The 23237-nt window shown below is 43.1% G+C and overlaps 1 protein-coding gene across 1 annotated transcript in view; it reads right to left on the bottom strand.

The window, feature by feature from the left end:
* Positions 1-20896, bottom strand: part of NSG2 (neuronal vesicle trafficking associated 2) — a 54690-nt gene extending 33794 nt beyond the window's left edge. Inside the window, exons 1-3 of the mRNA XM_036884822.2 lie at positions 20699-20896; positions 19652-19802; positions 5879-5962 (exon numbers count right to left, since the gene is read on the bottom strand). Coding sequence (XP_036740717.1) covers positions 5879-5962; positions 19652-19780 — 213 coding nt within the window. The 5' untranslated portion in view covers positions 19781-19802; positions 20699-20896. The remainder of the gene's footprint in view (positions 1-5878; positions 5963-19651; positions 19803-20698) is intronic.
* Positions 20897-23237: the final 2341 nt, after the last annotated feature.

Here is a 23237-nt window from a genome sequence, read left to right as displayed (position 1 = left end):
CCTCCACAGTCTCCGGCATGTAGAACTTGGGAAAATCTCTGAGTCTGTTTCCTCACCTGTAAGTGAGGTGATAAGCTCCCAGCCCAGTTTGCTAGGAGGATTCAGTGGGATACTACACAGAAGGCACCAGTCACAGGCTGGGAGCACAGCAGGAGACCAGGGAGTTGAGTGGATCAGCAAATGGAGGAAACAGTGGAAATTCAACACACTATAATGTTAGGCCTGAGGTTTCAACTGGAATTTTGTTTATTTTGGTATCATATGTTGTTGTCACTTGTGTTTAGTAAAGCTCACAGACACCAGTTCTTTGAAAATGACTAGCCCTCTCAAATCCAGTTCTGTTTTTTTTAATGTGCCCATTTGCCAAAGACAGGAATGGTGAGTCCTGGTTCCTTTGCCCTAGTGCGCCCCTCCCATTCTGGCTTCTCCCCACTGACTGTGCTCTGGGTCTGGTCTACCAGCATAGCCAAGGTCTTTCCCCATGTACCTGGACCCCCTCCAATCTGAGTTCACCCAGGCCAGAGCCACCAGAGTCAGATTTTCTGAGCCCTGAATCAGGATGTGTGGTCAGGGAGGAATATGGAGGCAGTCTCAAAAGATTGGGGCTCACATTGCAACATACCCATCACCCACTCTGTTGTGCCACACCTGGCACTGGGATCTGGGAGCATGCGTATGGCCAGATGTGACCCTGCACTCCAGGGATCAGGAGCTGTGGAGGCTGCAGATGCCAGAGCAGCCAGTAACAATACAGTGGCACTGGAGGCCCCCATCTGACCTGCAGAGCCTAGAGGAGACACTGAGCCCAGCGGAGAGGATCAGGGGAGGCACCCCAGGGGAGCTGACCCTACAGGGACAGTCCAGCTGAGTTAGTTGGAATGTTCTCCTCTAATCCACACATTTGCAAACTCAGGGCAAGAGTTCTGTTTTATGCAGCTTTTGTGTCTCCCAGCAACACGCATTCAGCTGAGACCAGAGCAGACATTTATAAAGACAAAGGAGAAAGAGGAGAAATAACAGGAAGGAAGGAGAAAAGGCAGACAGGCCATTGAATGGTGAGGACAGTGGCAGGGCGATCAGTGTGTGGCAGAGAGTGAGATATGGAGTCAGAGAAACTTATTTTGTTCTGACATGTCCCTGATGATTTCCCTGATGATCAGCTTCCTCGTCTGTAAAATGAGTATAATAATGAGAGTACCTAGAACACAAAGCTATTGTTAAGCTGAAAGTGGGTTTTTAACAGATACTAGGATTATTTTAAATAAATAATAGTTATTAAAAACTTTTAATAATTGAAATACTTTAATATATAAATAAAGAAGCATTTTTAATAGATACTAGGATTGTTCTTCTTGTAACTGATATGTTGAGAAATAGCCTTCCAAAAAAAATAGTGACTAACATCCCAGCAGGCAAAGGATGGTTCCAGAGGTCACCATAGAGAGCCAGAGGCCACCTATGAATCCTAACACTGAACTGACTACTCTTTGAGCAGTTCCTCCAGCTTTTCCCAGCCAAATTCCCAGGGGAAAAAGCCAGGAAAGGGAGGCCTAGATCCATCTCAAATCACACACAAAGGCTGGATAATTAGACAGGAAGCTAAGAACCCAGGAGAAAGAAGTGAGATCTTAACAAGAAGAAAATAAAATGATCATTCAAGTCCTACAGTGTGTCAAGGACTTCCGCTATTTGTTACATCAAGATGGTGTCCTGGTTTATTACTGAGGTATGAGGACCTCAAGGAGGTGACAGGACTTTCCCAGGTCATGAAGCTAAGAGGTGACAGGGATATGTCTGAGTTGTGCAGCTGAGTCTAGCCCCAAAGCCCAGAAGTTCTCCAGATCACCTCTCACCACCTTAACACAAGGACTCAAAATGCAACAACGAGCTCCTTTCACACAAGCCCGAGAAACCAGATCTGACAGCTTGGCCAGATGCACCAGAAGCCTCCATTCCACCGGCTCCCTTTATTCCACCAGCTGCTTCCAAACCATTCCACCAGCACCTTTAATACCACCACGTCCTTTTATCCCACCAGCTCCCTCCTTTCCACCAGTTTTCCCTCCATCCCACCAGCTGCTTCCATACCATTCCACCAGCACCTTTAATACCACTAGGTCCTTCTATCCCACCAGCTCCCTTCATTCCACCAGTTCCTCCATTACCACCAGCTCCCTCCAGGCACCAGAATCCTCCATTCCACCAGCTCCCGCCATAGCACTTCCATGACACAATCAGCTTTAGAAGAACTGCAGCCCCAGGACTAAGAAAGAAAGGCTTCTCTGTGAGTGTTCTCATCTTCTCAAATAAGCCTGATGAATGATCTTTCAAAGAAGTATCTTTGTGTGGCCCCTCACAATGACTCCAATAGCCTTCTTGCTTTTAGGAAAGACAAAAATTCCATCTGATTCATTCAGCGAATCTTTCTCAATTCATCTCTCCCCATCCCTTTCTCCTCTCATTCTCTTTCACAGTGTAATTGCTATGAGCTGCTCTCTCCAGGTCAATTTGAAATGTGAAGTCATAAGGTTCCACTTTTGTGAAGGTATTAGAAAGAGGGACAGATGCATATTTGCCATCCCCGTGGTCACCTCTGCTTTGAGCAGTATCCTGGAGGGGTGTCCCGGGCACTGTTTACCAGCACCATGCTCTTTAAGACTAACTGATTTCCAGCCCTGGTTCTCCAGCCCGAATCCCTATCCTGAGCTCCAGACAGGTAACATCCAAGGGCAGCCAAACCACCATTCACAGTCCATACCCCACAGGCGCCACACACTCAGTGGGTCTCCCCAAGCCAGGGTCTCTCAGCCTACTGCTCCAGTGAATAGCATCCCTTGGGCCAGTCAGCCAAGCCAAACACCAAGGAACCTCCACCATCCTTTCCTCCCACCAGGAACAAATCTTGTGAATTCCACCTCCACAACAGCCCCCCTTGGCCCCAAGCCCTACTGCAGGTGACAGACTCTTCTTAATTGCTGCCACTGCCTCCTCCATAGTCTCTTGGGTCCACCCCCACCTGGCAGATGCATCCTCCGCGGGGCCCAGAGGAAGCTCTACTGAAGAAAGCAGAAGAGGCTAACGAATGTTCACAGCTTTACATAAACAACTTTGTTCCATTCCTTCCATTTTGTTCTAATCCGCAGGACCCACCACCCATACTTAACGCTGTGGAAAAGGGCTGCCACCGTCAAACCCCAACACCCTCCTTGCTGACCCCCAGGATGAACTGAGTCAAGCTGCGTGGGGGGTTTCCGCAGGCCCAGACCCTAACTGAGTCACTCCTTTGCTCTGAGCTGACTCACGTCCGTGATAACTGAACTTGCTATTACTTACTGCAGGCAGAGAGAACAGAAAGGCCGGCCAGGCCCAGCTCTGAGCACTGACTCCGCCACTTGCTAGCTGGGTGAGCACATCACATTGTTGCTCTGAGCCATAGTTCCCCTCCAGGAAATGGAGGGTTGTATCAGTCTCTCAGGCGCTTGTAGGCATTAAATATGATTAACTAGCAACATCACCAAAAGTTGCCAAATAAAAGGAAAAAGAAAAACCTGTCCAACACCACCACTGATAACAGGGCCACAGATGTCATTCTGATACATTCTTTCCATGTGTTTTTACCTCTGTAGACTTGAGGGTGTTTTCATAGTTCCAGTCCTAGAAAACATACAATTTTAATCTCTGCTTTTTTTCTCTCAACCTTCTCTCTGAAGTATTTACCAAAATTATTACATGCCTTCCTAACCATCATTTTTAAATGACTGCTACATAAGGAATAATTCCATCAAAAACTTGTAACACTCTTACGCTGATGGACAGTACTGTGATGGGGCTTGTGGGGGGGATTTGGTGAAGGGGGGACCCTAGTGAACGTAATGTTCTTCATGTAATTGTAGATTAATGACAACAAAATTAATTAATTAATTTTAAAAAACTTGTAACACTCTATTTGGTAAGAAGAGTAAATTTTTAAAATAATTCTAATTTTTCTGTTTTCTAATTTTTTCTGATTATTGAAACAATACATGGTCATATAAAATTTGGAAAGCACAGGGAAGTAAAAAGAAGATGAAATATCTCATAAGCCCGTAATTCAGAGTAAACTAATTACTTTCGGGGAAAAAAAAGTGATTCTTAAGAAACTGTTAAAATAGTCTGACAAAGCTGTTAAAAATCTAGCATTGTTTCCAATACTTTGATTTTATTTAAAAAACACTGCATTCTTATACATGAATCTAGGAATTTGTGATGATCTCTGCTGCCTGGAGGACAGGTCAACTTTCCTGCCTGGCCCTGTGCACATACATTATATACCAAGATACCATGCCCTCCCCTTGAAACTGCATGCTTATTCTTGCTTGTTCCTGCACACAGTTCAGGCCAGGTTCACTGGGACCATGCTGTGAGCCAGACACTGAAGCTACAGCCAAAAATAAGAGCAATCCCTGTTCTCCAAGAAAGGGTCAGCAACTAGGGAAGTCCCACATTCCTGTGGATGCACAAGGAGGTGCCACATTCCATCCCAGGATCACACACCCAGCTGCTCTAGCACAGATTTAGCAGGGAGAAAGTGAGGGATAGAAATAGACCAATGTGTTTATCCAAGTACACACTCCAATTCTTAGATAACCAAGCAAGGGCTGTTTTCACTTTCAAAGCCCCAAGTCACAGTTGACACAAAACCACTATGCTAATTGTGTATTTATCATGTACAAATCCAATGCTTTGCATGTATTCTGTACTTCACCCTGATAACAACCCTCCATTTGATTATTTCCATTTGACAAATGAAGTTTACTGACTTGCTTGTGGCCATATGGCTACTATAAAGTAGAAACAGGGCTCAAGCCTCACCAGACTGCTGCAGTATCCATACACAGAACTACTTGTCCTTCTGCCCCCATTGTTGATAATTGTCCCCTAAATATCTTTTAGGTCTGCCCACATCTATCTACTCACCATCCTCGTTTGAGCCACTATTTTTCACTTGGATGATAGCAGTAGCCCACTATAGTCCATCAGCCACATAAAAACTAGTGTGCCTTTGTCAAAACTCAAATCTTGTTACTCCCCTTCTTAAAGTCCTTCAGAGGCTTCCTTTATACTTCTAGCATAAAACATAAATTTCTCCATACAGCCTACAAAGCCTGGAATTTTCTGCCTCTGTGCACTTCTCCTTCCTCATCTCTGTCTGCTCCCCATTCTCCTCCTAGAGCCCAGCCCTCACTGCCCTTATTCCTATTCAGCATTGGGGCCAGCCTCAGGACCTTTGCACAAGCTGCATTTTCTTCAACCACCTGAAGTCTGAAATGACTTCCCCAGGATACTTCCCTGAAGGTCCTCCTTGCATCCTCGTGGAGCATGCTTCATGGGTCCTTCAGGCAATTCATTAGAGTGATAAATATTTACCAGTCCTCCTACTGCCATCTCCACCAAGAAACAGAAAGTCACACACTTGGCTTTTAACACTAAGAAGTCAGCCTTTCTCTCCTTTGTCTTTTCTATATTTTGTTGCAACCAACCACTGACTAAAATTTCAGCTTCTTTATACATTTCCATCATATTTCCTGGAGATTGTGATGGAAAGGCAGGGAGATGGGGTCAGGAGGAAAAAGAAAAAATGAGACACATTTATCAATTACCAAATTACCTGAACATTCTGGAGCAGAAGAAAGAATAAGTAGTCAGTCCTCAAGAGCAGAGATTTTGTTATTTGATTAGACTCAATGACCCAGACAGTGTGGCCTCAAGAAATCCTCTAAAAATAGCCAAAGTCATTTTCAGCCCTCCAGTAGTACCTGCTCCACTAGCATGAGGTGCGTGGAACTGACTGAGGCCAGCTTTCCCTTCTCTCTTTCTGTTATACCATCAAGAAACTGACCGTAAATTCAGCAATTTTCGGCACCCGGAACTTCCCTTTGTTCTTCTGTTCAGGCTGATATTCTGTTCTTGTCTTCACTATCACCTGAAATATTTAAACAGTGTTAGCACACATGGACATATTAAACATTTTTATTTTTCTTCTCTTTTATTTAGTAACCAAAATTTATTATACATCGAGTAAAGATCAGAAAATAAAGAAACTTCCTTAAACACACACAAGAAAATAGAAAATTCAAATTATCCATAATACTTCTCCATTCTAACTGAGACAACCATCGGTGACAATTTTGGTTACATCTTTCCAGATGTTTTCTTATGCACATACATACATATATTATATATATGTGCTATTTTTGCAAACATATATTTTCTTTTTATGAGATGGATTCTTACTTAATGAATTATAACCTGCTTCATCACACATTATATTAACATTTTTTCCATGTAGCTAAATATATGATTGTATTTTTCTCTTCTGATATAGCATAGTATTTCATTGTGTGAAAATACTACAATTAATCTAATTAGTCTCTATTGTTGAACATTTAGCTCATTTCCACAATTTGGGTTATACAAACAAGCTATGATGAATATCCTATAGCTAAACCTTTGCACACATACTTAATTCCAATTTGATTAAGGGACTTCCACAAAAGAAAAACATTAAAGTCCACTGAATCTATTATATCATCTTATTTTTCTAATGTCTGAATATTTTGCAGAGGTTATTAATATTTTATCAAGATACACTGTCAAGGTGCCAAGACATTTATGGAACTCCATCCCACTGTGTACGGCAAAGTGTAAGAAAAAAGAAACTTGACAGATAATCAATAACTATTGCTGAGTGCCACGGTGTCATGGGGAACACAGAAACTGTCAGAGCCTCAGGGCCTCACCTGTAAAATACAGGCAATAATCATAATCCTAATCCCAGTTTAACAAGGTTGTTTTGAGGGTTAAATAAGATGATATCGGGTAAGCTCTTTGGAGTCATTTATTATGTTCCATAACTAGATCAAGCACTTCATATACCTTATCTACACATTACCATCATTTCCATTATCCTGGAAACTGAAGCTCAGAAAGGCTAGGTCACTTATCCAAGGTCACACAGCTAAAAGAAAGCTATCTTCTAACCATGATCACTCTTACTTCTCATAGGAGCTTAAATTACTCAATTTTCACTAAAAAAGCCCACCAAGTTTTCCTGGAGACTACAGTCAAATATATTGACTAATGCAAGAATTCTACTATGAAGAAAGTTCTTTAAAGTCTATGAGGCATACCATGAACTAAATGTAGATCAAAAAGGAAAGGATAGGAAACTTATTGAACATCTACCAAGTAACACTTCACTATGTTAGTTAAGGAGGCTCTGGGACCCAGCTCACCTAGAACATCTCTCCCTCCCTGACACCTAGAGGCTATTTGCTGATGGAAATCCTGCTGTGGGATTGGAACTGATGTTGTCAATATTGAAGGGTGGTGGCAGAGTACTGGGTTCCAATCCTAACTCTGCCACTAAGCCTTCTCTCTTGCTTTTCAAACTACAAAATGGAAAAATAACCATAACACCTCATTGGATTGTTGCGAGGCTTAAATGATTTACTCTAAGATGAGCAGTCAGACCATTCATTCAATAATAAATGTTATTTTAATTATGCCAACAACCTGAATGAGCTTGCAGGAGGACCCCCAAACCAGAATGCAGCCCCACTGACACTTTGATTTTAGGCCTTTGAGGCCCACAGAGAACCCAGCCAATGCATGCCTGGACTTCTGACCTACAAAAACTGAGATAACAAATTTGTATTATTTTAAGCCATTACTTTTTTGGTAATTTGTCACACAGCAATAGAAAATTAAATGTGCTTTTTCACATTGCCAAGTCCATCTCAACCATTTCTTGGCTTGATCTCTTTAGTTCTAGATCCTTGGCCATCAGACTGTTCTCAGGCATCACACATCAGATATTAAGAAACATTTGCTTCTTAGTCCTTACTCTGCTCCTCTAATTTCATAAACATCTCTCCTAAAGCATCTCAAAAAGCTTAAAACCATTTTCATCATTCCATGTAATCTTAAAAGACTCTATGCATAGCCAACGTGTTGAGACAGAAGACAGAACTAAAAAAATATTACTATCAGGATGAGATAATAAATGATCATTATAGGCAACATCATTGTAATTATCATAATAAACATTTTGTGGTTGCTTCCCTAGCATCCATTTCAACCAAAAGTTCCCCATTATTCCCTTCAGGCACTCAGCCCTACCCTGCTGTGCGGCAGTCATGTGGTTTGGTGGGATTGATCCCTCCCTTAATGATAGGGGTGGTCCCTGATTAGGTTAGCCAATCAGGGCATGCTATCCTATAGATCACACAATTTGACTGGCTCAGAGATGGGCATGTTACCGAATTTGGATCAATGAGATATGAAGTAATAGTGACAAGTAACTTGGGAAAAGAAGTCCCTTTGCTCTTGATAGATGTTCCCCAAAAAGCATGATCTTCCTCTGGATGGTGTGGAGGCCCTGAGTCCTGAAACTGCTGTAGAGATTGTCACAATGAGGAGGAACCAGGATTAGGATAAAAGCGGCACATAATGGAGGGCAGTCCCAAGAGAAATCCAGAGAAATGGAGATGGGCCCTAATGATACCCTGTCCTCTGGATCACAGCTTGCCTGAAGTGCACCCTGGACTGTGAAGTTTTAGGGGCAAACATATATATATATATACACATACATGTGTATGCATACTTTTAGGAACTTAATCTAATTTGGGCTGGGTTTTCTGTTACTTGAGGCAAAAAGCTCTCTATCTGTTACAAATGTATTTCAAGAAAAATGAGCCGAAAAGCTATTAGAATTTAGTAAGATGGGCAAATGCTAAATAAGCACAATAAAATCAATAGATGTTCTTGGGGCCAGCAAAAATCACCTCAAAATATAATAGGCTCAGCAAAAGATACACACAAAAACATTCACAGACACTTTTTTCATAACAGCCCAAAACTGAGACTAACCCAAATGCCCATTAACAGGAGAATGTATAAACTGTTGTTTATTCATCAAATGGAATGGGACACAGTAATACCACACACACAGACATTACACTGAATGAAAGAAATCTGACACAAAAAGTGAAATACTGTGTGATTTCATTTATTTCAAGTCCAAAATATACATATACAGTAATTTACAATCACACAATTTATATGATATTTATAATAATATATATGTTTCTTATAAAAGTACCCCGTTTACTATTATAGTAATGGGGGGTGCTGAGTTTAGGAAGAGTTAGGATCATAGCCCTCCCTCAAATCCTTGTCCTGCTTCCCTGACCCCCTATTAGATGTTGTTTATGCCCAGAGTGACTTTCTAATGAAAATAGTTCTTTTGGCTTCAGAGCCCCACTCCTCAACCACAGAATTCAAACGCAGGCCAAGGGACAGGTGGGTACCTGACTCTGTGTCATTCCTTAGTCATCTGCTCGTGTCTTTAGCTAAGGCACATTTTCCCCAAAAGTAACCCAGGTTGCTGGATAATATTTTACCTTTGCCCCTACAGAAGTGTCAGCTCATCAGAACCCCATCTCCACTTCAAAGCTGTATCTTTGCCCATTTGCCTAGAACAAATGGGCAGTCTGCTGGCCTTATCTTCCTTGACCCCTCAGTAGTATTTGATAGGCTTGTTCATCCCTCCCCCCTTGGGTCCATGGCAGCCCCTCCCTTGGTCCTCTTCCTGCCCACTGACCAGCACCCCTCAGTGTCCTCTTCAGGCTCCTCCCCTCCCACCTGGCCTCTCAGTGTCAGGCTTTGTCAGGGCTGGGTCATGGGCTCTTTGCCCTCCTACGAGCCCCCTCTGAGCATTCTTATTCCCATTCATTTCCAGTTCATCTTTATCCTCATAACCCTCAAATTTATATCTCCAGTTCAGACCTCACTCAGCACTCAGATTACCCTACTGGACATTTGCCCTTGGACCGACACACCTAAATTTACCATGTCCACAGCAAAGCTCTTGGGTTCACTGCCAGACCTGCCCCTAACATTTCCTTCTCCATGTAATCCCCAGCTCAGAAAGTAGTTGCATTATCCATGCCATTGTTTATATCAAATCAAATACAGGAATCTCCCATGATTCTTCCCTTCCTTTCACTCCTTAAATCCGTTCCATCACCAGCTCCTGCTTCCTCAGAAACTTCTCTCCAATCAACCCATTTGTCCATTTGCACTACTGCCACCCTAGTCTAGAGCACCACCACCTCTCCATGAATGGCTCCTCTCTCTGGTCAGCTTTCTTGTTTCCATTCTTCCTTCCCAAACCCAGAGAAAAGAGCTTTTACGTCTGAAGGAACAGCATCTACTATCAATCCTTCAGAAGACCCTCAGAAAACTTGGGGGAACCACAGTGAGGTGGTTTTGCATGGCCAGAAAACAGGGCCGGTGAAGTGAAGGGTAAATAGAGGTTCTGAATTGAAGATTAACTTGAGGGCAGTGAGTAGCTTCGGGAAAGCAATAAAACAGAGAATGGCTTCCCAGGTAGTGGAGAAGCCTCTGGCCACAGTGGAGCTACCCTGGAGAGATACAAGGAGCAGGGGAAATACAACCCTACCAAGTTACTGGAACCAGCCAACTACTGGGTATGTCATGAAGTTTAGTGTTCTGTTACCATGGAGTGAAGTCAGAAACAGTCCCCTTATATAAAAGGAGATATAGTAACAGCCAATTTTTTTCTTTATGACTATGAAGGGGAAAGCATAATAAATGTTAGCCAATCATTATTAGCTGTACCTTGGAGAAATCAGCTTGCATAAGCAAACAAAGAGAGAGAAGAGAAAATAAATTTGCAAAGAAAGCCTCTCTTTTCTGCAGCTGGAAAAAAAATGGAGCAAAATGGAGCCCTGTGCTCCTTGATTAATAACAGAAATGGGGTTGGGGTGGTGAGAGGAGAGGACAAAGTCCTTCTACTCTTTTTATTATTTAAAGTAAAGTGGGGTTTCAAAAATATTTATAAAGATGAACCTCCAGATTTTCAAATATCATTGTGGATTTGGGCAAAGAAATAAATTTGTTTTCTTTTCATATTTATACATCAGTCCCCATTGTCCTGTCAGTGGCTGATATGAAGAACATAATTTAACATAATTGGCATTGTGAAAATGGGATAAATTATTCATTCCTAAAGGGCCCCTCATCTGGATATATTCCCCCTTCACTGGCAAGGCCAGATAATACATGGTGGTTCAGATGGCGCAAAGTACAGACCATAAAAATTTAAAATACTACTTCCCGGGATTATCAATAATGAAGAGGTTCCCACGTGGAGAGGCCCCAGGATTGGCAGGAACAATAAATAAAAGTACAGAGGTGCTGACAAGGAGCAAGACTGTATTTTTATGAGCTGGACTTGCACAGGCCAAAAATAGATCTAAGCTGTCCCTTTCAGCTCATCCCTAGAACTAAGATTAAAGTTCAGAGCAGAACAACGACTGGCTGTCTGCTGAGCATCCACCATGTGCAAGGCACTGTGCAAGGGGCCCTACTGATGTGTACTCAGTTAATCCTCATAATTCTCCTTACAATAATACATTCCCCTATCCTCAGTTAACTCCTTTAAATCATTACTATTCCCATTTTTGGAAATTTGGCCTCACAGAGTTCAGTCACCTTCCTATGATCAAATGAGTAGGAAGTGGTTGATCTGGTATTCAAACTGGTATTCAAAACTTTCATGTTTGTTTGTTTTTTAAATGGGTCAGGGGTACCCACTACCACTGGGCCAAAAGCTTTACAACTATCTCAGCAAACCTTTCAATAATTCTGAGATAGGAGTGAGGATCCCATCTACAGATGAGGAACCTGGGTCCTGGAGAGCAGAAATGATCTGCACCTCACAGGGCCAAGCCTTGAATCTAAGCTTCTGGCTCAGATCTATGTGCCACCCACTAGAAAGATCATCATTCAAGAATCATATCACTCAAATTCTGATCTGATGACACCTGGCATACAATAGGAGTTCCATAAACACCATTGACTGAATGAATAAATGAATGAATCCCATCTCTAGAGACAAGGTGAAGTTGCCCAGAGGGGGCTTGAGTGGGTAGTTGAGATGAGTAGTTGGGCCCCCTCACTCATCACTCCACACTCATTTCTTTGAGTTTGAGTCTCTTTCCCTGGGCCCTTGAAGCTTGAGACTGGGCCCAGGACACAGGGTAAAATGTCATTGCTCAGAGGAAGTTAGTGACAGTGTTGTCCCACTCCATCTACTCACAGATGGGGAGATGGGGGCTCAGAGAGGAGAAGGAATTTGCTACAATCATACATCAAGGCTGAGTCAGAAGCAGGACTCTAGTATGGACATGGTCACTCCCAGTCTGAGGCTCTTTCTGTGGGATCATGTCTCCTTTCTTTGCTGGGCCTTTACTTTCTCAGAGGCAGAATGGAAAGTTGGCCGGTATGCCCTCAAATGGACCAGCTAGCCCAGCAAGTCTATGACTCTCCAACTATCTGGCAGTGCATACACTGGTCCTCTACAGTTCCTTCTGCCCTGAGCGGAGGTCAGCCACCTGAGCTGTGGTCCTTACCGTGGAGCTCCACAGCTTTGCTGCTGGGCTTGTCCTCTGTGGTTCCCGAGGCCCAGACCACTTCCTTCTCCACCCTCCTTGAGGCATGGGGTCAGCCCTGTCTCTCCAGGAGCAATGATCTGGATTCTGGGACTGAATTGATGATGATGACCAGTGCCACCACCACCTTGCATTGAACATTTCCTCTGTGCTGGACACTGTGATAAACACCCAACATGCATGTTCTCACTTCACCCTGAAAACAGGTCTCAGAGGAAGATATTATTCTCCTTGTTTTAAATGAGGAAACAGCAGGACTGAGTGGTTAATACACTTTCACAGAGTCACACAGCAAGTAGGCAGTGGAGTTAGGGCTCAAACGCAAACTGCCCTGCCGTAAACGCCTCCCTCGACAGGCAGAGCCTGGCTGGTTCTGTGAGCGAGCATGAACAGGTCACTTCAGCTCTCCTGCACTACTTCACCATCTGTGAATGGGGGTGATTTTTTAAAAGTAAAAAATGATATATGCTTATGGTAAAAAAGGTATGAAAATTATAGAATGAAAATCTTCAACCTGATCTCCCCAACCCCTATCCCTACTCCCTAAACAGTTAATGGTTTCTTGTGTGTTTTTCCAAAACTGAATTACAAGAATGAAACATAAACACGTATGTGTTTCCACCAATGGGATCACTCCATTCCACACTCTTTAGAGTTGCTTTAACAGAGCAACGCTTCTGTCCCTTCTTCCACATTAGCAGAAGCAAATCTGCCTCATTCTTAGAAGAATCACTGAGCGTTCCACACCCATGCCCTAGAGTTCAGTGCAATCTCATGGATACCCATACAAACATACTCACAGGATAACTTCCTACCAGTATGAAGTGTACCAATCACATGGTATATATAGTTTAAATTTTATAAACAGTGTCTAAACACCCTCTGAAAACCATTGCACCAAATTATATAACAAGAGTGTACTGAGCCTTTGCCCTGGTGTTAGCAACACTAGACATTATCAAATGCTTTATTTTGTGGCCAGCCTGACAGGTAAAAAATCATATTTTGTTTAAAATTTTATTTTTAAACAATAAAGAATTTTTAATCTGCCTAGTAGTCATTTTATATCTTTTTGCTGGAATCCCCTAGCAGTCAGAGCCTTTGCTCCAGCCTGGGGTGGTTTGTCATTTGTCTATGAGAGTCCCTGAGGAGCAGAACAAGGAGGCTCGAGAAGCCGGGAAGCCACAGGGATGTGCACCTCTGCTGCTCTCTGAGGGGGAGACCCACAGTTCTCTGGTCCTGTGCCTCAGGGGAAAAAGAAGCCCTCTAGTGAAGCCACAGGAGAGGCCAAGAAAGCACACAGACCAAGTGACAAGAGTGGCGTCTCCTTTGCCCAACATCCTTCCAGGTCCACCCCATTGGGCCCCTACATTCCTGGAAACTCTGTTCTTCTCACCATGCTTCACTTCTACAGTTATCTTCCCAAACTGTCAATTTCAGGAGACATGTGCTGGATGTCCAGTGACAGGTAACTACATCAATGAGCACCATCTGTGTGCCATTAGACAATTTTCATGTTTTTCCTCACAGTTACCCTGTTAAGGAGATATGCTCATTATACAGTTGTCAAAAGTCAAAGTCCAGAGCTGCTAAGTAACTTGTCTAAAGCCACACAGTAAGTAAATAGCTTACCTGAGATTTGAACCCAGGTCTCTAGAACTACAAAGCACATGCGGTCTACCATGCAAAATATGAAGTGTGCCAAACATCAATAATTGATCTCTATGTGTCTGCATTCCTTCCCTCCCACAACCAGGGGAGCCAGCCTCCTCCAGGATGTGTAGACTTAATAATTAGTGCAAAAGAAAGGAACATTTGCCCAGAGCTTGACAGCTGCCTTGCTAAATATGCAATTCACCTGGGACTTTGCCAAGGTGGGTTGTGCCTGTCTGTGGCTTGTTTTCTGCAAAACTGCCATTGATTAGTTGTTATGTCCCAGCACACCTGCGTGTAGATCTTGGCAACACTGCCTTCTTTTAGTGTGTCCTAGACAGCATTTCACCTCTCTGATCCTGTTTCTGCTTCTGTAAAATGGGGATAATGGTAGCAAACTGACAGTGGGGTTGTGGGTACATCTTGCTTATTGTGGTCACTTAAATAAACCAACAGCTGTGAGGTCCCAAAGGCATGTCCCAGAATTTAGTATCTACAGATTGACGTTTCATCTTCTCAAGAGCTTGCTCCCATTGCCTAGAGAAAGCCACCCAATTGCTTAGATTCAAGTCTATTCCACCACGTGTCAAGTGGAAAAACTAAGCTCAGCTTTAAGCTAGGCAAGGGACAGGGGGCCTCGCTCAGCCAGCCTTCCCTACTGCCCACAGCATGCCAGGACGAAGGCTAAAAGAATGAAGCAGAGCCAGAGCCCCAGAGCCTCAGCAAACCCAGCACCAAATCTGTATAAACAACCGACCTCCCCGTTCCCACTGCCACTGCCCAAGTGCCCACCACCACCATCTCCTTCCTGAACAGACGGTGGCCATCTGGCTCATCTTCTGCCTTTCACTCTCTTCTCTGCTTCCACCATTCATGGTGGGAGTGCTGCAGGAAACCCAGTTGCCTCTCTTTTAGGGAAATTACTCTGGTGCTGCAAGAAGGATGGATTGGAAAGAAAGAGGAAGAAGATAGCAGGAGACCAAGCATAATCCCTTGTCCAGAGCTCCCTGTGCTGACATCAAACACAAGACTCTTCCTAAAACAGAAATCTGATCCTGTTACTCTCCTGCTTTAATCCCCTCAAGAAAATACACTGGGCTCCACATAAACTGGCATCCACCCCACCTTACCTCCCAAGTCTCTCACCTCATTCAGTGTGCCCAGCCAACCTGGCCTACTGACTGTTCTTCCAGGTTCCTCAATGCTTGTCCATGTGCTGGTCCCTCTGCCCCCTACTCCCCTTACCAAAGCATCCTCTAGGTCTCAGCCAAGACTGAGGATCTTCCTTAGAAGGACTCCCCTGACCATTCTTTGATCATAATAAGGTCCCCTTAAGCCTTATTCCTCTCTTACATTATAGCACCATATTCTTTCCTTAATAGCCCTTCTCATGACTTGCATCTCTGTACTTCTATTTGTGTGATGGCTTGTTTGACATCCTATTTCCCACTGGACTGGAAGCTCTATGAAGGCAGTGGCCATGCCTTACTTTTCATGGCTGTCTATGCACAGCCTAGCATAGTGCCTGGCACATAGAAGGTGCCCAACAAGATGTGCTGGATGAATGAGTGGGTGAGTGAGTGAGTGAGTGAATACCTTCCAATGTGATCAGTATAGCCATAGTGTAACTACACGTGGTCAGATAACGAAGGACCTAGAATGCCAAGGTAAGGATTTGAAGGTCATACCCTGTAGACATGATTGAAAAGGGTTCCCAGGAGAGGACCTACTGACAGTCTAGAGGTCTATCTAAGGTGCAGTGTGGAGGCCTGGTTAGAGTGGCAGAAGAGGTGGAACACCAGCCATGAGGCAGGCCAGTCTCTCCTCTGAGGCGAGGACCAGACCCTCCAGCACTGGGTGTGGAGGGAGTATTGGAGGCTGGGATGTTCTTTCTGGAGGATCGTCCCAGGCTGTACCTGCAGGTACGGGGGCAATCAAGGAGGAGGTGTGGCCACAGAGGAAGGAATGTAGAATTTGAGGAAGAGCTCTCCTGGGGGTGGGAAACTTCTCATTATTGAAGGCAGCACGGTGCAGAGGGAAAAATTGGTGTGTTGGGTGTACCAGTGTTCCAAAGCCAACTCTTCAACTCTGTTTGTGAAGTTTGGACAAGTCACGCCATTGATCTGAGCCTCAGTTTCCCCATCAGTGAAATGGGCACACAAATACCAGCTTCACAGGACTGTTGGGAAGATTAGCTGAGATAACAGATGTGAGTGCCTTGCAAAGCCCATTCCCAGCCCAGAGCAAGGACTGCAGGCATGCTCATCCTCTTCATTTAACCTCCAAAAGGTTTTCCTCTTTGGAAACTTATGAAACTCATATTGTATACTGAAGAGTATTTAATGAACAAATAGAAGGATGATTGTCACTATTACATACCAAGCATATTTTGTATTTTACATTTTTAAAAATGTAATTTTGATTTATATCTGGTGTCAAATATACTTGTTTCTGATAACCATTTTAGCATCACACACTCACCATCTGACTAGAACCTAATCAAAGAGCTGACAACTGGTGTCAGGATTCACTTCCTCCATGTAGCCCTGAGAGATGAGTCCCAATATTACTATCCCCACTTTACACACAAGGAGGCTGAGGCAGTTTAAGAACCTCGCTTCAAGCCATCAGCCCAGGTAGGCCAATAAAAAGTAGGGCAAGAACGTGAACCCACCTAGAGTGGTGGCTCCAGAGTCTGTTCTCGTCACTAAGCATTTGGAGGATCCACTGGTTTCTTGAGTGCAATTCACCTTTAACATATTTGTTCTAATGTCAGGAGATAAAATTTATTTATTCTTGTAAATACTATAAAATCTAAATACTAGCACAGAAAACTGCTAACACAATTTATCTCTCAGAAAAGAGGAGACAGGCCTAAAGGAGGAGAAACAACTCATATGAGTTGCTCTGTGGGCTAGCAACTGATCTCAAACTAGAGCCCAAGTCTGTGGACTCCCAAGCCAGCTGGCTCCTTCTTTCTGCTGAGGTGAAAGGTTCTGGAACAACACTGCGTGGGTTCTGGGTTCTCCAGACATTGCCAGGATGCTCACCACCTATGTGTTTTGGGAAATTACTGTACCACTTCATGCCTCAGTTTCATTATCTTCAAAAATTGGATTTAAGTAGCAACTCTCTTATTGGGTCCTATTAACTAGAAAGGATGAAAGAAAATAATGTGTGCACACCTGTGTGTATATGTGTGTGTGTGTGTACATATAGCTTAGAACAGCATCTAACACTAAGGAAGCACTTGACAAAAATAATTATTATTCTCTTACAGTTCATTTTGTGTCAGGCACCTTACATATGAAGCCACATCTAAGTTTGCTCTGAGCATTGTGTGGTAGGTGTGTTCCCCTCATTTCACAGAGGAGGAGACTGAGGTCCCCGTAGTAGAAAGACTTTGTCACGAACATCAGAGAAAGTCCGTGATGTGCTCCTGTGAGAATGTGTCCCTGTAGGCATTTGAATCTTTCAGGATGCATTGGCTTCCCTTTCTACACATGCAGGTCCAGTATATTTATCCTTCAGGCTTTGGGGAAGCTTTTTGGTACATCTGGACTGGGTGCTCCATGGTTATTGGGCCTGTCTCCTCTCTCAAGGAGAAGAGGAAATCCTTGGAAGTGGGAGAGAATATGGTGGGGGAATAATGGGAGACAGAGACTGTGGTAACTGGATGACTTACAAGTGTGTGTAGGGGTTAGGGGGAGAGATTGTATGACCTTATCACAATCTCTTTTCCTTGCACAATTCTTGGGACATACAGATTTTCGAGGCTGTAGGTATTGGCTAAAGGGTAAAGATTCTTCCTGAAACCACATAAAACCTCAAGAGAATATCTTCCTTCTCTTCTCCAATTTTCACTATATATGGGTTCAAATTCCAGCACTGCCACTTACTCCTTCTGTGAGCTTGGAAAAACTAACCAAATTTCTCTAACCCTTCAGCTTTTTGTCTATATATGTGAGTGCATAATCCCTGACTCCCAGGGGAAGTGGGCGTCTAGCACAGTGGTTCTCAACTTTGGCTGCACACAAGAGTCACCTGGAGAGATTTAATTAATACTGATGCCTGGGTCTCACCCCCAGAGACTCTGATATAAATGTTCTGTGATGTGGCCTGGATATCAAAATTTTGAAAAGCTCTCCAGGTGATTCTAATATTCAGTCAAAACCCAAGAACCTCTGCTACACACGTAGCAGATACCAATTAATACTCTCCTTTCATATTTCCTTAGTGTTAACTGCCTGTTCAAATTATTTTTGAAGGTCTTATCATTCTCTCAGGATATCTCAAGGAGCCTTTATTTCTGCCACCATCATGTACCCTCTCATACTGACAACCTCTGCACTTTCAAAACAGATGATGACTCAACCCCCAGCCAATCAGCCAGGCCCTTCATCTAGCTTTGGCTCCTCTTCAGTTCATTGGATAGAGCCAATTGGTTAAGACACACAATGCCCTCCTGGAGATGCCAGGGAGAAAATCAAACAGATGGAATGATCCATTGTTCACTCTTCAGCCAGGGAACTCCATCATTTGCCTCCAAATCTCTCTCACAGTGTAGAAAAGCTCACATTATAAAACCCCAAATTCTCTCAGGTAGATCTTAGACAATAATGTTTCTCCCATTTGTGTCCATGGCATAACTCCCCCACCTTTGTATAAATGCCCACCTCTGTCCTTCATGGACTACTCCCATGTCAGGAGATGTGCCATCAGCCAGTCACTCATTTCCAGCCACGCCTCCCCCAAAGACACTCTACTCCAGTCATGCTATTTCCCAAAAGCTTTGCATATATGTGCCCCTTGCCTTAAATGTCTTGTCCTCCATAGTATATCTGGAAGGTTTTTACTCACCTTTAAAAGCCAAATTCAAACGTTCTCCTCTGCAGTTTATCTTACCTCTTACCTGTCCTCCCAGTCCCCTCCCCATCCCAACAGAATTTAGTTGTTTCCACCCCTGTGTTCTCACAACCTTTGTAATGCTCAAGTATAGCATCTACCATAATGCATCATATGAACTGTTATACTAGATAGGGATTTTGTAATTTGTCTTTTTATAACCAACTTCTAGCACAGGGGCAGGGCTTCAGCAGGTGCAAACTAAATGTTTGTTGGGCTGCATCCAATTCTCTGTCCTCAAATCTATACCAGTCAATTTTTTATACACCTTCCCAAAACAATCAAGACAATTTTCTCTGTAACCACCTAGAAGCTTATTACTACTCATCTGCTATGACAAAACTTTAAAAAGGAATGATTAATTTTCCCGCTCATGTGTTTATATATGAACAAAAAAATGAATAAACACCATAAATTTGAAATAACACAAGAGATGTCTCTGCATTTTACAAGGAAAGGAACATATTTGGCTGATGAGGGAATGAAAGGGTTTGGTGAGGGCGGAATTTTTTCCTGCTTTATTTCCTGAGATGGGGGGGCGTATGGGGAACTGATGAGAAGAGCAACTGCTTTACCTTTTCTGGAGCAGGCAGCTGTAAGTGATTAACCTCCAAAGGAGTGATGAGAGGGACGGTCTGGAAGCCATCCTCAACCGAAGGCGGCTTGGTTCCCTTCTCACTGGGGTTACTGTTCAGCTTCACCATCCTTATGCCTTTCTTCCCAGACCTAAGGCAAGCAGTGGGATGCTAGTTACAGTGGAAGGTGAGGCAGGGAAAGAGAGGCTGAAGACAGAGAAAATAGCACTGTCCTCAACAGCTCCACTTGGGAGGCTTTCGGTGTAGAGATCAGTCATTGATCTTCCTCTAGATTTCCTGACATGATTCTCATTACCCAGTGAAACTTCTTTTAATCATCAAAATGTGCCACCTGCCGACGGGGTTCAACTGTCCTCAAATTTGGGAAAATCAAGAAAAATCCCAGACTGACAAAAACAATATACAAGCTTTAAAAATATATCCAAGCAACTAGAGCTAATGTAGTCATATAATCTCAGTAAAAAAATTATTCTTAGTACAAAATTAAATCCTATTATTCTGGGTCACCCTGCAGTATGATAAATTTCATCTTACCACCCTGGTTACTATTTTATTATATTGGTTTTCCTTCAGCAATCTCCCTAAAACACAATACATGCATTCAGTGTCTCCATGTATAATGTGCCCTTTCACATGATATATAGGTTGTACAGGAGATACAAATTCCTAAAGCAAAAAAGAAATGGCTTGAACCCAACCCTGTTATTCAGCCATGGAATGCCTCCGTTTCCTCAATAGCGAAGGGCCATTGTTTTTTTTTTTTTTGCTTCCATGGAAAGTTAGCAACCCCCATACTGCAAGATTGCCAACTAAATAAACATATCACAGTTATTCCTCTCCAGCTCCCTTGGAAGTCAAATGCTGCTCCCACCCCACCCCCAGAAGCCCAGCACAACTGAATTTCTCTTGTCACTCCTGCTGATGGAAGGTTATTAAACAAAACAGGGTAGTTGTGGGGGTGAAAGCGGTGGTAAAGGGTTGGAGTATATAGGGGAGTTGTTATAAGAAAAACAAATGCCTACTTACTGTGCTGCACTCTTGGGCGTCAGAGCAGATTCAAGCCAATTTGAAGAGGAGGAGGACGGCCAGGAGTCCTCCCTCCTCAGCCCGAGCTTGTGGTGCTGAAAGGACAGCGCCTTGCCTGTGTCTGGATTGGGAGCTTCTGAGAGCGAGGCGCCAGCGAGAGGGGAAGAGCTCCTGGCAGCTGCCTGCCTGCTCGCTCACTCTCGCCTCCTCCCACCGGGGAACGGGCTCCCACACCATCTGTCATCTGGCACCACCTGCTGTTTCCCATGCATGGCCACAATCAAGGCATGGGACAAAACGGTTTCAAGAAAGTGGAGGGATTCTGGCCACAAAAAAATAAACCAACAAAGTTAACATACATGATATAACAAGCAATCCTTTAGCCTTCAAAACAACTGGAGAAGGAGGCACATTCATTAGGAGAAGGGACTACTCCTAAAATCTTCCAGAACAATATTATGGGGCAAAGAATGGTTCAGGACATGCACCATCTCCGACCTGTGGTAAGGAGTGAAGGGAAAGTAATGTTTATCTGCCACGCAGTGGGCACTTTTCCAGGCTCTTTCAGACTCTTTTCCTCATTTGTAAAATATGGTTTCTAATAGCACTACATGATAGGGTTAGCATGAGGTGTGAATCTGATAACATGGGGAAAGCATTTAGCTCAGAGCAGGGCACACGGAAAGCACTGCATAAACATAAGCTACTATTCTTACAATGCCACTGTAATCATACAGGTCAGCAAAGATCACAGAGCTGGTATTGCCCCAGGAACTGGGATTTGAGCCCTGGTCCATTGTCACGGAAGTTTATATGCAGTACCTGACATCATATGGCTTCCAGGTTGGTGCCTGGAATCAGATAGGGCAAAGACCTAGTGTCAGTTCTACAAAGTTCTGGGTGTGAGAATCTTGGACATTTTGCATTTACTCTCCAAGCCACCATTTCTTTATCTTTGCTGTGGAAATAACAACACCTCCCTTGCATAATGGTTGTGAATATGAAGAGAGATTGTGCTCAAGGAAACCTCTTTTAGCTTGGGGACAAGGTTCTGAATGACTGATTTATTTCATCCCTGGGAATTGCTCTTACATGATCTTCAAACCATATGAAGTCAGGACTGTTGCCACTGGTTTCTCCCAGTTGTGGTTCAAATCACCACTAGTCCTTCATCCCTAGCCGCAGTGCTGTTTATGATGTACTTCATAAGGTTTAGTTGTCCTGACGTTAGTAATAGCATCTCCTTTCTCTTCCAAAAGTATTCTTGCTTACATGATAAACTGTTCACTTGAGTTTGCACTCACATGCTGAGTGTATACTCCACCAGCAAAAGACCAAAAAAGTCATACATATTGTCTGTATTGTTCAGTAACGAAATGGACGTGTGTGTGTGTGTGTGTGTGTGTGTGTGTGTGTGTGTGAATGTGTATAAAGAGAGAGATGTTTCTGAGACAGGAAAGTCTATAACATACCAGAGCTACAGAAGACACTATTAATAGAAGTATGCATATACATATGAGTGGGAGGTATTCCAATAAACTGTTATTCTGTTATTCTCCTGTTAAGTTCTGACAAATATATTTGACAGTTAAAAACAAAAATTATGACATTTTATGATGAGGTTTTCCATGTATATAGAGATAATATATACAGTAACTGCAACATAAAGAGTGGAGGATAAAGGGACCAATATTGTGGTAATGTTTCTATATTCTACTATGAGTGGTAAAGTGTTGATTCCAACTAAACACTGAAGAGCTAACTATATGTATTGTAATCCCTAGCACAACCAAAAATATAGAGATACAGTAAAAAAAGGCAATAGATAAATGGAATACAAAAAAAATGTCAAAAAAAGCAAAAGAAGGCAGGCAAGGAAAACAGAAAAAAAAAAATAGAGAACAAGCAGAAGACAAATAATGAAGTAGTAGACTTGAATCCAAACATGTCAAACAATACATTGAACAGTCTAAAGAAACCAAATAAAAAACAGAGTTTGTCAAAATGGATGAAAAACACAAACAAAATACATGGTGTCAACAAGGAACTCACTTCAAATAAAATGATGCAGGTAGGATAACAGTACAGGTTTAGGCTTTTGGCTTTTGACCTGGAGAAGGCCAAGGTGCAACTTTCTTCTGTCTTCCTATATCTGGGTTTATCCGACACCATCTGCTTCCACTATGTCACTGAAGCTCAGTCCCAATGAGATTGAAGTCATGTACCTGAGGTACACTAGTGGGGCAGTCAGGAGTCAGCGCCATGATGTCCCTGGCCCCCAAGATCAGCTCTCTGTGATCTTTTCCCTTGTTTGGTAATTGATCCCTTGTGCTGCTAAACGTCTTACAATTTATAGGACAGCCCCTTCCAAGAAATAATTAACCAATCTGAAATATTAATATTCCTGAAATTGAGAAGTCCTGGAACAAGGGAAATGATCACATCACCAAGACAACTGGTGACTGGAATGGTCTAAGGATTACAGACAATCTGACCTGTCAAAACAGACAAGTCCAGATTGAGGTGGTACATTCTGCCT

Source organism: Manis pentadactyla, chromosome 2 (assembly GCF_030020395.1).
Source record: "Manis pentadactyla isolate mManPen7 chromosome 2, mManPen7.hap1, whole genome shotgun sequence".
In the NCBI taxonomy this organism is placed as follows: Eukaryota; Metazoa; Chordata; class Mammalia; order Pholidota; family Manidae; genus Manis; species Manis pentadactyla.
This window is presented reverse-complemented; position numbering and strand designations above follow the sequence as displayed.